At 35.0% G+C, this 17,471-nt stretch overlaps 1 protein-coding gene across 8 annotated transcripts in view; it reads right to left on the reverse strand.

Moving 5' to 3' along the window:
• The window catches only part of LOC106078699 (uncharacterized), a 104,914-nt gene extending 92,200 nt beyond the window's left edge, over positions 1-12,714 (reverse strand). Inside the window, exons 1-3 of one of the 8 annotated variants that reach the window (XM_056044942.1) lie at positions 12,397-12,714; positions 3,647-3,756; positions 3,195-3,451 (exon numbers count right to left, since the gene is read on the reverse strand). In XM_056044942.1, coding sequence (XP_055900917.1) covers positions 3,195-3,237 — 43 coding nt within the window. In that variant the 5' untranslated portion in view covers positions 3,238-3,451; positions 3,647-3,756; positions 12,397-12,714. Of the gene's footprint in view, positions 1-3,194; positions 3,531-3,646; positions 3,757-12,396 lie in introns of all 8 variants that reach the window. The other 7 variants (XM_056044937.1, XM_056044964.1, XM_056044957.1 and 4 more) reach the window with 7 other exon arrangements.
• Positions 12,715-17,471: the final 4,757 nt, after the last annotated feature.

The following is a 17,471-nucleotide window of genomic DNA, read 5'->3' on the forward strand; positions in this document are numbered from 1 at the left end:
GACAGAGACTTAGGTTAGGGTTTAAAAGAGAGATCAAGTTTGTTGAGAAGACAGAGACTTAGGTTAGGGTTTAAAAGAGAGATCAAGTTTGTTGAGAAGACAGAGACTTAGGTTAGGGTTTAAAAGAGAGATCAAGTTTCTTGAGAAGACAGAGACTTTAGTTAGGGTTTAAAAGAGAGATCAAGTTTGTTGAGAAGACAGAGACTTAGGTTAGGGTTTAAAAGAGAGATCAAGTTTGTTGAGAAGACAGAGACTTAGGTTAGGGTTTAAAAGAGAGATCAAGTTTGTTCAGAAGACAGAGACTTAGGTTAGGGTTTAAAAGAGAGATCAAGTTTGTTCAGAAGACAGAGACTTATGGTTTAAAAGAGAGATAAAGTTTGTTGTAGAGTAACTTCACCCTTTTTTCTAAGCTACATCTTTATTACGATGTATTTTTATATATGGTGTCACTCTTTTTATTTTTTGGTAAATAGGGGGTGGGGGGGGGTCGTGGTGGCTAAGTTATAGGGTTTTGAACATCGGTGTCTCGAGTTCAAATCTCGATGAAGACTTTGATGGGTAGCTGACATTAGTTGGGGAAAGTAAAGGCGATTAGGTCGTTGTGCAGGTTGAATACAAGGAGATCAAGTAGAGATGGCAGTGACTCAGTTAAGATTAAGAAGAAAAACTGGACTACTAGACTTGAATTAATACAAAGTAGAAAGACTTTGTGGACTAGTGGACTTAAATTAAGACTAAGAAGAAAGCAGTGGTGTAGCTAGGGTGGGGGGGGGAAGGGGTGAGATTTTGGAAATCCCCCGGGCCCCCAAATTATTATTTTTTTTCATTAAAATTTAAATATTACGCAAAATGCACGGGCACCCAAAGAGGACTTCCCCGGGGCCCCCCAAACGATTGAAAATTCCTTGCTACGCCCCTGGAAGAATGACGCGGTTAAAGAGAGATGCTCTAAGTTGACAGATTGTAAAGATACGTCATAAGTGCCATGAGTCATGAAGGGGCTTAACTCTTAAAAACATTGCTAAGACGTTGACGACACGATTGTATAGTTTCGTTTCCTTCCTGCCGTGTCAAAGGATTAGGATAAGTTTGTACCCACCACTTGTTGAAATGAGCGTTCGTTGAGTCTGTAGTGTCTTCCTTTATAAGCAATGGTCCCTTGTTCATTATAAATGTCCATAAAAAGACACACAAAATCTACATGTATTTACAAATTATATTGCCAACTGAAGACTGATATAACGATATTAGCCTACTTTAAAATGTTATAATTCATTCCCTCAGATTTGTCTAGATTAAGACCTAGTTTGTAGCCTAACTCAATGCTCTACTTTCAGTGCGACAACTCATGTCAAGAACATCGAGTTTGACATCGTAATCGCGTGAGAAATGGTGAATGTTATCACATTCACATTGACTTTTAAAATGGTGAATGTTATCATATTCACATTGACTTTAAGTTTTTAAGTTCTAAACAGTGTGTGATAGATACATGCCCTTGTTTCTGTTGTCAGTTAAAACTCGACAAACTTATCTCCAGGATGGACATGACTAACTCAATTGCTAGGAGCAGGAAGTGAAAAGAAGAATGTCTTCCCAGTAAAAAAAAACAAAAAAAAAAACAACAAAACAAACATCATAGCTATGTGTGAAGTCATTGACCTTCACATTGAACTAGACGAAGAACTAATTTACAAAGTCCAAGGTTGTGTCTGCTTAAACAGTTCAATAGAAAATAAGGAAAACGTTTTTAAAAAATATTTTTTTTATAGACAATACCTCCTGTAACATATTGCTATTTATATACATGTGCACACTAGCGCGTCAATGCAACATCCCTTGTGTGCACGCAATAAACGGAAGTCCTAATATGTCTTCCTCTGATCAACCCTTGCTTGTTATTTGTATGACACAAATAGTCTACAACTCCCTTATACACCTTAGAGAACGATTTCTTTTCTCCTAATAACTAAACTAAATTGCAGATTTAAAACAAAATGAGAAATTTTTTTTTACCCTGACCATTCCCCACACCTCAAAAAACAATCCTCATTAAGCGAATCTATAGAGTCAGACTTTATACTATTCCAATGATAGACCTTTCGATCTAGTCTTAGAAGACCATGCGCACAATTTTCATGAAGATTCATTGATTAAACTTTTGATTGAATGCGGAAATACCCGAAGACGTGTAGTCCGTGCAAAGATAAATAGTTGTCTAGTTCTCTAGCCAAATTTACATTTCTTTTTATACTTTGAGAAATTAGAACGATCAAACAAGAGTTTGTTTTTTTTCCAGTGTGGCCAACGAGCTAGTTATTCTTTTCCCAGCGATATACAGCAACTATTTATAGCCGTTTTGGAGATCCCTGTGCAGGTTGTTTCCCCCCACAAGGTACGAGTTGAGTAGAGGTCTTGTAGAAAGAAGGAATATTAGATCCAAGAAAACAATAACTCCCACTCTTTAGCTATGTTTATAAAAACCGTTGTCACTAAAACTACGTTTAGACAAAATATTTAGGCTTAAATAAGAGACTTGCCCCTAGAAACAAGTCTTAATTAAAGCCTTGAGCTAGGCCTCAACTAAAGCCTTGAGCTAGGCCTAAACTAAAGCCTTGAGTTAGGCCTAAACTAAAGCCTTGAGCTAGGCCTAAACTATGTCACCCATTACTGTAGATTTCTCATTACATTTTGTTGAACATGTACTATAATTCACTTCTGGAGTCCAGTTGGCTAATCTTCATTAAGAAGTTATACCTGGGCTACTTTCAGGGGAGACAATGACAGATACGGAAGATGACCGGAATCAGTTTTGTGGCGTTGGACCTTTTGTCTTTATACTTCAGGGTGCAGTTAATAATTGATGGCATAGTTAATCGTTAATCATTAATCGTTATTTAAGTTATAAATGTCTGAAGTGCAGAATTTATGATACAATATTGAGCCATGAGCCTCATACTCATACTAAAAGAATTAAAATAAATTACAATTAAATTTACTACTTCATACAACTTCTATCCAAAATCATACACATACATACATTAAAAAAAACATTCAGAGACTCACAATGAGATAGAACACATTTTGTTATAATGTTACACAATAAGATCTTGAAACCAAAGAGGTGCTATTTAGCAAACGGGCACATTGAGGAAACAAAAACTTGTAAAAAAACAACAACAACGTCAACTTACCTAAATATCTGGTCAAACACTGAAGCACAACCGGCCTTCTCATCTTGCTTATACTGTTGAATCCCCTGGGCTGGTAGAGCTATCTGTTAGCGATAGCCAAGGTACACTGGTAGACTGAGGGTCTATATATATCCAATACAGAACTATCTTGGCATCATAAATCCGAAAACAAACTACACACACTGCGGCATGAATATCTTACAAAAGATTCAGTCAATCTTTGGTTCATAAAACTGAAGAAAAGTATCGCTGTACATCTTTGTTAAATTAAACACAGGACGAGTGTTTGAAAACATTCTAACACTAGAACGCAACACAAAACAACAAACTAGGACACTGGTTATATGGAAAGAACACACGTCTTCTGAATAATGTTTTCATATTTACATCCATAATAGTGAGAACCTTGTACGATATTTAAAGCAATAGGTCTATCAACAACAGTGGCTTACCTAGGGTATTTGATGAACCGTGCGGCCAGCACCACTTTTAAATTGATGGGTGCGCCTCTGACTAATAAGACGTCATAACGTGTATTTTTACAGGTAAAATAAAAACAGTCCTGTGCGTGTCGCCCATTTGAAAAGAAAAATAAATATCTTCGCAAACTGTTTTTTTCAAAGATGGCGCATATGTCAATGTATGATGTTTAGTTTTACTTATATTTACTTGTATCTTGAACTTTTTTTTCTAAACTGCACTTAAATAGAAATTTATTTCTAAAGATAATGTTTCTAATTTTGAAGATCCCATCCGGAAAAAAAACATGTTTATGCTACCTGTCTGTCCGTCCTTCTTTTATTTGTGTTTTTCCTTGAGATCTCAAAAAAAAAACAAAAAAAAACTAAAAACGTTATTTGAATTCGATTTCAGAACCGCATTGATTATTGTCGAAATTAGTGCAATGGAAGGATCTCTTTATATTCCGAAATCATCCTTTCCTTTTAAAAAAAAAATGATTATTGATTATATGCATATGCATACTAACCACTTTTATAACAAGTCAAATAAGCCAGAACGCATTTCGAGTTATGCAACATTTATACATTCTTTTCTAGCACATTCTCTTGATTAAAAAATTACGTAAAGCTATCTCAATGTATTACTAAAAATAACAATATTCGCCTTTCTGAGGACCAAAAGTAGCAGGTGCAACTACTTCAAGCACGCAGACGATTGTGACATCAGCTTGGATCCTAACAGACAGACAATAACACAATAGCTTCTTTAAAAAAGCTTCTTTAAAAAAAAAAAAAAAAAGACAACAGAAATATTTTTACTCAGCGTTTGTGTCTGTGTTCAAGAATACACTTGTAGCAAACAAAATTTAAAAATATCCTTTAAAAAAAAAACAAAGCTTACCTAACGGAAAGAACTCCGCACTAACAACTATATTTCTCAATAATGTAGAAGTTATGTCCCTTACTTGATATCAAACAAAATAATTAATAGACTAATTGGTTACTTTTTTTAATTGATTCGTGATTTACTATGCAACAAATAATTATTTCAAGTTTCAACTAGATTCGAGGACGGGTGTGGGAGAAATAATTACGTACACGGGTTTTTTTTTTAAGGAGACGAAACCCTACATATTTAGCCTTATCTGTGTCTACTGAAGGATTCATTTCCCATGTTGGTATAAGACAGTATATTAATTACCAGTAACTAATTGACAAATTGGTATTTAAAAAAACAACTGATTCATGACTTGTCTATGCCAATGAATAGGTGTGCAAAGTTTCAACATGATCCGAGACTGGATGTGACAGAAATAACGTGTACACACTTTTTACCAGACAGACAGACAGAGTTGATAGAAGCTTTGTAAAAAAGTAAACCGATGAAGTGATATTGAACTTTGACATTATGAGTTCATACGACTGCGAAGTTTGTAAGTGTGTGCGTGTGTGTGAATATATATTTTACTTAAGTAAAAAGAAACTCAGAAAAACTTCATGTTTATTGTAGTTACTGAAAGTATATATATATAAATATTATCTTTTCAGATATCGCCTAAAACATAAAATCTGCATAATATATATCTATTTTTTTTTATCATCATGAGAATATATTTAGTGTATGGGCATGCAGTAATACTTTTAAAAATAGTCTTTCACATTAAGGAATTAGGAATTAGGCCTGTGCAGCGTATTTTTATAATAATAAGAAACTATATTATCCATAAGGAAATTTGTTTTACAATTTGCAAAGTACATCAAACAAAACATGACATAGCAGGAGAAGGTTTCCATTGAAAAAAAAAGATCGATTTAGCATTATCTCCATGGGAACTAAAAGTAAAGTAAGCTTGCTATCATAAATAAACGATGTGATGCAAATGGGTACAGATAGATCTAGTGCAATAGGATGCAGATTTAGTCTTGAAAATGCACACACTACAATTCATGTCTGATTTTATTGGAAGAGTGTATTCACCCAATCTGTTCCAACATCGTTAGTGGTAGCGTAGCGGTCAATGAACTGCACTCGACGTAAATCAGACTTGGGACACCAGAAGGGTTTTGATCCATTTCGGAAGAGTTCAATACAAGGAAAAACACTTTTCAATCTGGTCATTTTCACAACAAAACTCGATACCATTTTATGTATAACCAGATTGGATCTTCGTGCTGTTTGATATTTAATATAATAGCATCATTAGTAAGAAAATCTGGCCATAAAAAACCTAGAAGTGTAATCTCCACTGCGTATTATATAATATTAGTGAGCTTTAATCATTGGAGTGATACAATTTAAAACTAGTTTAGTTAGGTTTGTATATTAAACAAAAGAGATTCAGTCCAATGAAAAGTAATTTATTTGAAGCCTAAATTGAATGGAATGTGCTATTACCGTCGTGCAGTGATAAGATGTGGAAATTAACTGATCAAGTTAAGCTCTTTCTTTTTGTTATAGATCTACTTGATTCGGACATGCTACATCTAGACACCCACATAGCTAAAAATAAATTTAAAAAAAAAATAAACATCTAGATTATTCTAGATAACCAGACATTTAAAAAAACCAGGGCCAGTCCTACAGATTGCGGGGCCCTATGCGAAACGGATTTCGTGGGGCCTATTCGGGGTTAAGGATAATAAGTGAAAATTAAGATTTTGTATTAGAAAATAAATTCGTCTTAGCATTTTATTCATACTTTACTAAGTACAAAATCACTGTCAAATTATATTTACGAGCGATCTACAGTAGACAGTAGTTTACCAAGAAAAAGCCGATAAACATTCGGATCTGCTTTTTAGATTACTATCTACTAGCAAAATATCGCTTTTGTTTTTTTTTAAGAGGTTGAGAGAGATTTAGATCTATTTTCGCGCGGGTCCTATAAAAGTGCGGGGCCCACTGCGGCCTCATAGGTTACAGTGGCCTAAGACCGGCCCTGAGAAAAACCGACGATTAGATAAGCAGACATTTAGACATCAAGATAAGATTATTCGCCGGCCATAGGTTTTGTTTTGCTAGCTGGTCTCATCCTGACCTTTGACCTTCTGGGATCTGAGAACTCAAGGGACCACGTTCGCCTGTCATGCAAAAATAATGTTTAACATTTAGTAAATTAATTGATTAGGCCTGAGTATAGCCTCTTGAGTCTGACCGCTTGTGTCTGACCGCCTGTATCTGACGCCTGTGTAAGAGCGCCAGTCACTGACCGCTAGAACTGGTAATGAGATAGTTAGTGACTTGAATGGACACTGATATAGATCTAGGTCTACACAGAAACGGATGGGGGGGGGGGGGAGTTAGGGAAAGAGAATGTCAGATAGTAAACATGAGAAGGAGAGAAAGAGTGGTGGAGAAAATAAGACAATAGAAAGAGAGCAGATGGGAGAGAAAAGGAGGAGAGAGAAAGAGTGGTGGAGAGAGCAAGAAAGAGGGTTGAAAAGGAGGAGAGAGAAAGAGTGGTGGAGAGAGCAAGAAAGAGGGTTGAAAAGGAGGTAAGAGAGTGGTGGAACCAAAAAGGGAACATGAGAAACAATGGGAAGAGAGGTGCGGAGAAGACAAAAAGAAATGGAAAGACAGGAAAGTGAGAGAGGTGAATAGAGGATGATATATATATATGTATTAAGGCTTGTCTTCCAGTCCAAAGATTATGAGGAATGCAGTATTTCCCGAGGCTACGCAGCCCCAGCTGTGATATACATATGTTGCTACTTCCAGGGCAAGCAAAACAATTGTCCGCCGGTGGTCAATTAAGATTTTCTTTTCGCCGTCTGCGTTTGTCTTCGGCAGCGGATTTTCTTAAGGTCTCAAATGTGTATCCCGCGGCCTTTGTAAGTGACCTCCAGCTGTCTCGTTCTGAGGCCGCATGCAATCAGGTGCTCTCTTCTATGTCAGCTAAGGCAAGTTGGTGCCTAAGCTGGTCTTTAAGCGTTTCCGTGAGGGACCTCTGTTAGGTCGACTACATTTCCGCTCAACAAAAAAGAATGCTTTGGGTATACGTTCGTTCCCCATACGGAATACGAATACGAAAATAGGTACATGTACTCAGTGATGGATTACCTAACTTTTAACTACTAATAAATTGATAATAAACTTTAAAATGCAAGAAAAGTAATAATTTTTTCCCCACATTGAAAAAAATACCGGTGCGTACCGTCACAAAAAAGTATATATATATATATATATATATATATATAGAGAGAGAGAGATAGACAGACAGACAGAAAGAGAGAGAGAGAGAGAGACGTACATTCATATAAATAACATGCGAGTTGAAATTAAGCAAATAATAACTAAAGAGAGATGCTGGAGGTGTACCAACAGCTTGGAACTTTGAATTGGCTACATAGTGAACTATAAACACAAGACAAAGAGTTGTAAATGTAAAGAATGTAAACACAAGACAAAGAGTTGTGAATGTAAAGACTGTAAACACAAGACAAAGAGTTGTGAATGTAAAGACTGTAAACAAAGGACGCGTGAGTGAATAAGTGTATAAAGTGAATAATAAGACAAGCGTGAGTAAAAGAGAGAGTAAGATTAAGATAAGGCCGAGTAAAAGAGAAAAAAACAATAAGATAAGGGTGGGTAAATAAGAAAACAAAAAGATAAAGGTCAGTAATAGAGATTAAAGAGATAAGGAAGAGTTAAATAAAAGAGAACCAGAAAGAGTCAAAGAGAGCAACAAGACAATACTATTTAAAAAAAAAAAGGCGAAACAGAAAAGAAGCCAAGAAAGAGAGGCACAGAAAACAGGAAAGTGTCACATAGAGAAAGGATAAGTACAAACAATAGATTAACGAGAGAGAGAGAGAGAGACAGAGACAGAGACAGAGAGAGACGTGTGAGTGATAGTACATCATAGTAGGAGAGGCAGATGAATAGAAAGAAAAAAGAAATGATGGGTATAGAGGCCTTGTTAGAGGAAAAATGGGAAAAGAGAGGACAACAATAAGTACGTGAAACACAAACAGAGAGGGAGAGAGGGAGAGATTCACTAAAAAAAGAATGTCAGAGACTGCTCTAACCATTACTGATCTAGTATAAAGACTCGGCTGCTATCAGAAAGTCCAGATACTAGAGTTCTCTCTACATTCCTAGTTGAAGTATGAACTAACGAAATAGAAATTCCAGATACTAGAGTTCTCTCTACATTCCTAGTTGAAGTATGAACTAACGAAATAGAAAGTCCAGATACTAGTTCTCTCTACATTCCTAGTTGAAGTATGAACTAACGAAATAGAAAGTCCAGATCCTAGAGTTCTCTCTACATTCCTAGTTGAAGTATGAACTAACGAAATAGAAAGTCCAGATACTAGAGTTCTCTCTACATTCCTAGTTAAAGTATGAACTAACGAAATAGAAAGTCCAGATACTAGTTCTCTCTACATTCCTAGTTGAAGTATGAACTAACGAAATAGAAAGTCCAGATACTAGAGTTCTCTCTACATTCCTAGCTGAAGTATGAACTAACGAAATAGAAAGTCCAGATACTAGTTCTCTCTACATTCCTGGTTGAAGTATGAACTAACGAAATAGAAATCTCTTCTATTTCATCCTCTTCCATTCAACGATCTGTTATTTTCTATCGAGATTTAAGTTTAAATTACTCTCCTCCTCATCCCCGATCAGTGTTGTTGTTGGTCTTGATGACGACTGTTGACCCTGACTCCCCTTCCTCCCCGAGATCTCCTAATATGCCCCCACCCCATTATCCTCCCGGTTTCAGGCTTGATAAGAAAATGTAGAACTATGTATTGCGTTGTTTCCCCCTTCTGTTTATAAATTCGAGTAGCCTCTCTTTTTTTTTTTTACAAAGCTTCTATCAACTCACTGTGTCTGTCTGATATAAAATGTTTGTTCACGTGATTTCTCCGACACCCAGTCTCAGACCAAGTTTAAACGTTGCACAATTATTTATTGTACATAACAAAGTATGAATCTATTATAATATTAACCTATTAGTCAATTAACTATTGGTAATTAATTATTTTGTTTTATACAGAATAAGGCAAATAACTTCTAAATTATTGAGAGATATAGTTGTAAGTGCGGAGTGCTTCTCCTTGGAAAAGCTTTTTACGTGTTTTTCTCATTTCGCAAAGCATTTTTTTTAAAAGTATAAGTAGGAATGAAAGCAAGTGGACAGCAGAGTAATAAGTATAATTAGTCTATATCTTATAAGTATAATTAGTCTATATCTTATAAGTATAATTAGTCTATATCTTATAAGTATAATTAGTCTATATCTTATAAGTATAATTAGTCTATATCTTATAAGTATAATTAGTCTATATCTTATAAGTATAATTAGTCTATATCTTATAAGTATAATTAGTCTATATCTTATAAGTATAATTAGTCTATATCTTATAAGTATAATTAGTCTACATCTTACTTATAAGTATAATTAGTCTACATCTTACTTATAAGTATAATTAGTCTACATCTTATTTATAAGTATAATTAGTCTATATGTTACTTATAAGTATAATTAGTCTACATCTTACTTATAAGTATAATTAGTCTACATCTTACTTATAACTATAATTAGTCTCCATCTTACTTATAACTATAATTAGTCTACATCTTACTTATAAGTATAATTAGTCTACATCTTACTTATAACTATAATTAGTCTACATCTTACTTATAAGTATAGAATGGAAGACCACCGCATCCCTAAACGACTCTTGAATGGCCAACTAAGCGAAGGAAAGCGCTCGCAAGGTGGTCAAAGAAAGCGCTTCAGGGACACCCTCAAAGCTTCTCTGAAGGCGTTCAGCATAGACACAGGCACCTGGGAGACAGAGGCACATGACAGAGCATCATGGCGTCGCGCTGTGAAAACAGGTTGCTGAGGAAAAGAGAACAACGCTGGCAGAAGAAAAACGCCAGAAAAGAAAAGCAAGGCCCACGACACTAGCTCCAGCTGGAATAACCTGCCCAGTGTGTGGCCGAACATTCCGGGCTCACATAGGTCTCACCAGCCACACGAGGAGACATAAAACCCCAGTGTAAAGCTCTCAGCCGCCTGGATGACAAAGTGGTCATCATCGAACCACGATGGACGATATATATATATAAGTACAATTAGTCTACATCTTACTTATACGTACAATTAGTCTACATCTCACTTATAAGTATAATTAGTCTACATCTCACTTATAAGTACGATTAGTCTACATCTTACTTATACGTACAATTAGTCTACATCTTACTTATTAGTACAATTAGTCTACATCTTACTTATAAGTATAATTAGTCTACATCTTACTTATAAGTACGATTAGTCTACATCTTAATTATAACTATAATTAGTCTACATCTTACTTATAAGTATAATAAGTATACATCTTACTTATAATTAGTCTACATCTTATAAGTATAATTAGTCAACATCTTACTTATAAGTTTATAAGTATAATTAGTCTACATCTTATAAGTATAATAAGTCTACATCTTATAAGTATAATTAGTCTACATCATCTGACTTATGTCGCACTTGGCTTGAAACGTTTGTTGTAAGGCCAGAAATGAGCTGAGAGATAAGACGTAGACTTTCATAGACAGTAGACACGAAACATCTGTACACATCACACACACACATATATATAGCCTATATATACACTATACACACAACACCTACCTACATACCTACTTACCTACCTACCTACCTATCTATCTATCTATCTATCTATCTATCTATCTATCTATCTATCTATCTATCTCTATCTATCTCTATCTATCTATCTATCTCTATCTATCTATCTATCTATCTATCTATCTATCTATCTCTATCTATCTCTATCTATCTATCTATCTCTATCTATCTATCTATCTATCTATCTATCTATCTATCTCTATCTATCTATCTATCTATCTATCTATCTATCTATCTCTATCTATCTATCTATCTATCTATCTATCTATCTATCTATCTATCTATCTATCTATCTATCTATCTATCTATCTCTATCTCTATCTATCTATCTATCTCTATCTATCTATCTATCTATCTATCTATCTATCTATCTATCTATCTATCTATCTATCTATCTATCTATCTCTATCTATCTCTATCTATCTATCTATCTCTATCTATCTATCTATCTATCTATCTATCTCTATCTCTATCTATCTCTATCTATCTATCTATATCTATCTATCTATCTATCTATCTCTATCTATCTATCTATCTATCTATCTATCTATCTATCTATCTATCAATGAAAGGCATAGATTGAATAACGAAGCGACATATGAGAAAGAGAATGTCGTGTAAAAGGCAAAGAAATTAGTGTGTTTTTTATCTACTCTATCATGTCGTGAAAAGGTGAGTGCAGGTGAATATGTCTGTATGAGTGTGTTTGTGATAGAGAGAAACTAAAGAGAGAGAGAGAGAGAGAGAGTGGGAGGAACAAAAAGTGAGAGAGGGAGGGAGGAGTGCAGACAGAGTAAACTGGAGAGGAAAAGCTAACACGCGTGTCAGTAACCAGTATGTGTATGCGTGTATGTCATTAATGATTGCAACAGGTCTTAGAAAAAAGTCTTGCCAGCTGAAGTCGTGTTGGACAGAACGATGGCTATGCGAACAAAACAAGCAACGACCCTAACGCTAAATCTGGAGCTACACCATTGATGCATGCGCATAGTCAATACAAACAGAAAAAAACAACAACAACATGCAAACAGCAACCTATACAAACAAATCAGAGTCTAGAACCAAACTCGCCCTGACCTGAGTTGTGATACCGTTAGTCCCACTGGTTCAGCAGCTCACAGTGATACACACTTCTGTTACTCACCACAGTAAATAACCACTTTTCCCCCCGCCCCTCCCACATGCCATAGACACTGTTATCAATGTAGAATAAACAAACATGAATATCTCAATGCACAACTTGAAATTTAAAAAAACCAAACGGATGAACCGAAATGTTAGGTTTTAAGAGGACAAACTATGTGCCTGCAAATAACGTAAGCATTCAGACACGGGAGACAAATCTAGGAGTTCAGTGAACGGGACTCGCCCTCCCTTCGCTTTCCTTCTGGTGTGTTACAGGCCTCAACGCTGGCCGAGTCAGCAGCCACTCTTGTCTCTCAGGATTCAACTCTCCCTTTTTTTTTCCCTGCTTCTCTTCTTATCAGACGATGCGGCAATGAGCGGTTGACAAAAATAACAACAAATACACTACGTGATAATGGAGAAGCTGCTTCCACTTTCAAGTGCTACTGAATTGTGGATCTTTTACTTACTGTCTAGTTCCTAGGCTTCAGATCTAAGTGTCATACTTAGATCAAGTAATTTGGGCTATTGAGGCACTGTAATAATAATGAAAACCTAGAGCGAAAACAATCATAAAAATATTAACAGTAAAATATCTTTATTTTATTATACTTTCAAAACTAATTCTACTACTACTTAGCCAAATTTATCTCTAATGTGATCTCTTTATTGTTAAGCATATTTAATGCATTTTATAAGTAATTTTAATATATATTAAAATTGTGTTGAGTACTTATTAAATAAATTGTTGTTATATTTAGGCCATTTCTGGCCATTTTTGGCCTTTTTTATAAAATGAAATTTAATTTATTTTCATATACCATCATTATTTTTCAAGCTATTACTCGGAAACTTCATATGTTTATTCTCTACATGCTAATAAACAAATTGCATTTATATTTTTGTAAAAATAATATTGAGGAAATGTAGTTCGATTTAAAATTTTCTTCGTTTTTTGCGATTTTCTCAAAATACTATTTTCATTCACATTTTTTGTACTACTCCTTCACTAATTCTGCATAGAAATCAATCAAACTTGTCCTGCTTATTATTTATACAACAACTTCTACAAAACATTTTCTAAGTCTGAATTAATATTTTGTCTAAATTGCAATAAAATACTTGAAAAATGAAAAAAAAATTATGTTTTTCTTTAGCAAGGTTTAAAAAAAAAGGTTTTACAATATTTGGAAACTAAATGCTAGAAAATGTTCTGGTATGATTGATTTACACATTGTAAATATTTGTTTGGCAATAGCTTAAATAGTTTTAGAGCCTTAGCGATTTAAAAACGATAAACAAAAATCCAATATGGCGGCCGTTGCCATGACAGCCATTATAAGAAAACGATTTTAACTACATTTTTTTTTATGGTTATTCATAGGGATTATACATATAAAGTTTGGAGTAATTTGATTAATAAATAAAAAAAAAAGGGTGTCAAGTGTCCCACAAAGCCTTAATAATGATAATGAAAATGGTCGTCAAAGCAGTTATCCTCAAAGCAGCGCAGAGGTCCACAAAACATTCAAAGAAATATATCAAAGCAGTGGTCTTCAAAGCTGAGGTTTTCAAAGCAATGACTATCAAAATAGACGTCCTTAATGTAATTGTATTTAGAGCAGTGGTCCTCAAAGCAATGGTTCTCAAAGTAATATATCTCAAAGGCATGATCCTCAAAGAAGTGGTCTTAAAAGCAATGGTTCTCAACGAAATGGTCTCCAAAGCAATGGTTCTCAAAGTAGTGTCCTTGAAAGCAATGGTTCTCAAAGTCCTCAATTAAGTAATTAGTTGTCGTGAAAAGTAGTGGTCATACAAACAATGATTCTCAAAGTTGTGTTTTTTTAATCATTCTTAGTGAATGCAGTGGTCCTGAAACAAATGTATTCCAACCTGTGGTTCTCATAGCAGTGATTCTCAAAGCAGCGGTACCCAAAGCAATAGTCCATAATATAGTGTTCTTCAAAGCAGTGATCCCAAAAGCAAGACTCATTAAAGCGTTGGTCCCAAAAGTAGTCGTCCCTATAGTAACAGTTATCAAAACTGTCGATTCAAAAGCTGCAGGAATAGAAGAATAAGTGGTGCAGTGGTCCTCGAAGCTGTGTTTATCAAAGCGATGCTCTTAATAGCAGTGGTCAATGAAGTAATGACCCTCAAAGCAGCGGTTGTCTCAACAGTGGTCATCAAAGCAATTTTTTTTGAGTGGTGTGGTGTACAGAGGAATAAAGAGAGAGAGAAAGGGGAAAAAGAGAGAGAGAAATCGAAGTGAGAGAGAGAAGAGAAAACTCGACGAGAGAGGGAAAGAGTGAAGAGATAGAAATAGTAAAGAGAGAGAGAGAGAGAAGATATCGAGAAGACAGAGAACGAGTGAAGAGAGAGTGACAGAAGAGAGAGAGAACGAGTAAAGGGACGGAGACAATTGAGAGAGAAAGAGAGAAAAAGTAAAAAAAAAATGAAGAATGATAGAGAGCAGAAAGAAAGAGTGAAGAGAGAGAGACAGATAGAGAGAGAAGAGAAAGACTGAAGAGAGATGGAAAAGAGACGAAAAACTGAAAAAAGTAAAGAGAAAGGCAGAGAGAGAGAGAGAGAGAGGTAAAGAGAGGCAGAGAGAGAGAATGGAGGTATATACTACCTGTGTAATCTCGACATTTCCACTACAAACCCACACTTTTGAATATTGTTTCAATCATTTAATATAGGTTGACTACAATATTAAAGTCATATACACAATAATGCATGCAAGGGAGATAATTTTAAATAGGTCAAAAAATCTTTAACTATTGTAAACAATGCAAGCAAAACCTGTAAAGTAACTTTGTCAAAAATTCATCCGCCCATTGTGTTATGTTTGGAGTAATCTTCAAGTGCAATTTAAAAAAAAATAGATATTGAAATTGTAACGGGTCTATCTTTGTATAAAGATCTCAATTAATATACATCTAATTGTGTTAGTACTGTTATTAAGCATATTGATGCACTGTAACTAGTATAACTCTATAGTCGATCTTTCGCATTGTTTTGGCATAAGAAATCTCATGGTTGTTCTTGAAGTGTAGAAGATGTCCATAAAGGTTCTGCCAGTTGCTTGGAGCACACTTTTAGAACTCAGCCTTTTATTTCATTAGGCCCAAAGCTTTTAGAGGGGTGACTTTTGAACACAGTTGACCTTTTGATCTCTATTAATCTTTTTTTTTAATTCGAAACAATTCTCATTAGTCAAAGCAACAGTAAAACATCTGTCTTGTGTTCGTTAGTCGTTGTCGCTTGTGAATTAAATTCTTTTTAACTTTGTGTTTCTTCCATTATTCATTACATTTCACGTCACTTTTCATGTTTAAAAAAAAAAGGTAAAGTTTCCCCTTTCAGACCTAGTGATCTATGCAGCACATAATGTAAATGTCAACTGATTCTATGTCCCCAGGTTAACGAGGGTTCATGCGGCCAGCACAACGACCAACCGCATTTACTTTTCTCCAACCAATGTCAGGTACCCATTAGAGCTGGGTGGACTCAGTGGCGCCCTAAAGATTCCCAAAGTAAAAATCCAAGTTTTCACCAGGATTCTTTTCTAACCCGGGATCGCTGGTTAGGAAGCCAAGCGCTTTACCACTCACCACCCGCGCCTTCAGTTCGAATGTTACTTCGACTTAACTATTTTATATATGCCAAATGGACTGATATGAAATTATACAAGTGAGGTAATTAACTAATAAGATTTTTGTCCATTTAGGAGCCTACTTAGTGAACTAGGCAAGTGTAGTGAAAGAATAGCTTGTGACAAGAAAAACACGCGCGCACACACACATACACACACGCACGCACACGCGCGCACACACACATACACACAAACTGGAGCACATTCAGGTTGCAGTCGGACAGAATTACAAAGTATCTAGGCAACTTTATTGAAAAACATTTTCTATTTTTAGATTTATCATTTTATTTTTATATTATTACAACCTAACACACAGTTAGCCAGTTAGGTTAGTTTAAGGGAGGTAAGTGATAATTTAATATACATTCTTATTTTTAAAGATTTGTTTCCCTTTATATATATCTACTCCTTGGTTGTGAGAGTCAAAGTGAATACTTTCTATATGTTTAATAATATAAGTGCAGTTAGACATTTATCATCATAATTGGTAAATGTTGATACGTGAAAAATAAAGTACATTGAACATTAATGACCATATATTTTTTAAAGAGAGCATACGTTTAGCCTACCTGGTATTACCTTCAGCAGGAACAAGCACCACACACACAAAAAGAGTCTCCACAAAAGAGAAAAATATTTCGGAATTTCAACAGTTTAGAAACTTTATTTTTTTTTGTCTCATTTTCAACACTGACACTTCAAAACTTAAGTCTGGTGGCAACAATGTCGTGATTAAGAAGTGTCCTCTTGTAGTTGTAGCTAGCTCGGAATATGTAAATACTTCTCCGGATTTACGGCGGTGGGTCTACCAAGGGCCTTACTCTCCACGAACTCAAACATATACACTTTTTAAAAAACTAAAATATGCATATTAAGTTCATTTATTTGAATTTTTTTTTCTCTGGAATATAGGTGACCGGTCATTTCATCCCCGGTCACTTCATTCCCGGTCATTTCATCCCCTGGTCACTTCATCCCCTGGTCACTTCATCCCCCGGTCATTTCATCCCCGTTCATTTCATCCGCAATTAAATATTTTATATATAAATATGATTATGTAGAATGCTTTTTGACATTTTATGACATGTTACTAATGCGTTTGTAGTGTTTCCTCTTGCACTTTGTATTCTTAATGAGAAATCTTATATTATATTGTAAATCTGGGTGTGTACTTAGCTATAGCGCTTTTATTGGATGTAGGGGTTGTAATATCATAATATTATCCGGATCGAAGACCAAGATTTGGTGGAACTAGTAAAAAATCATTTGAGAGATAGAAGTGCGATTAGAATAATTATAATCATATAATTATAATCATGCCGCTGATAACTTATCATCAAAAGCCAAGGTGTGGTGCAAGTAGTAAAATTCT

The sequence above is a fragment of the Biomphalaria glabrata genome, chromosome 1, assembly GCF_947242115.1.
Source record: "Biomphalaria glabrata chromosome 1, xgBioGlab47.1, whole genome shotgun sequence".
NCBI classification, from domain to species: Eukaryota; Metazoa; Mollusca; class Gastropoda; family Planorbidae; genus Biomphalaria; species Biomphalaria glabrata.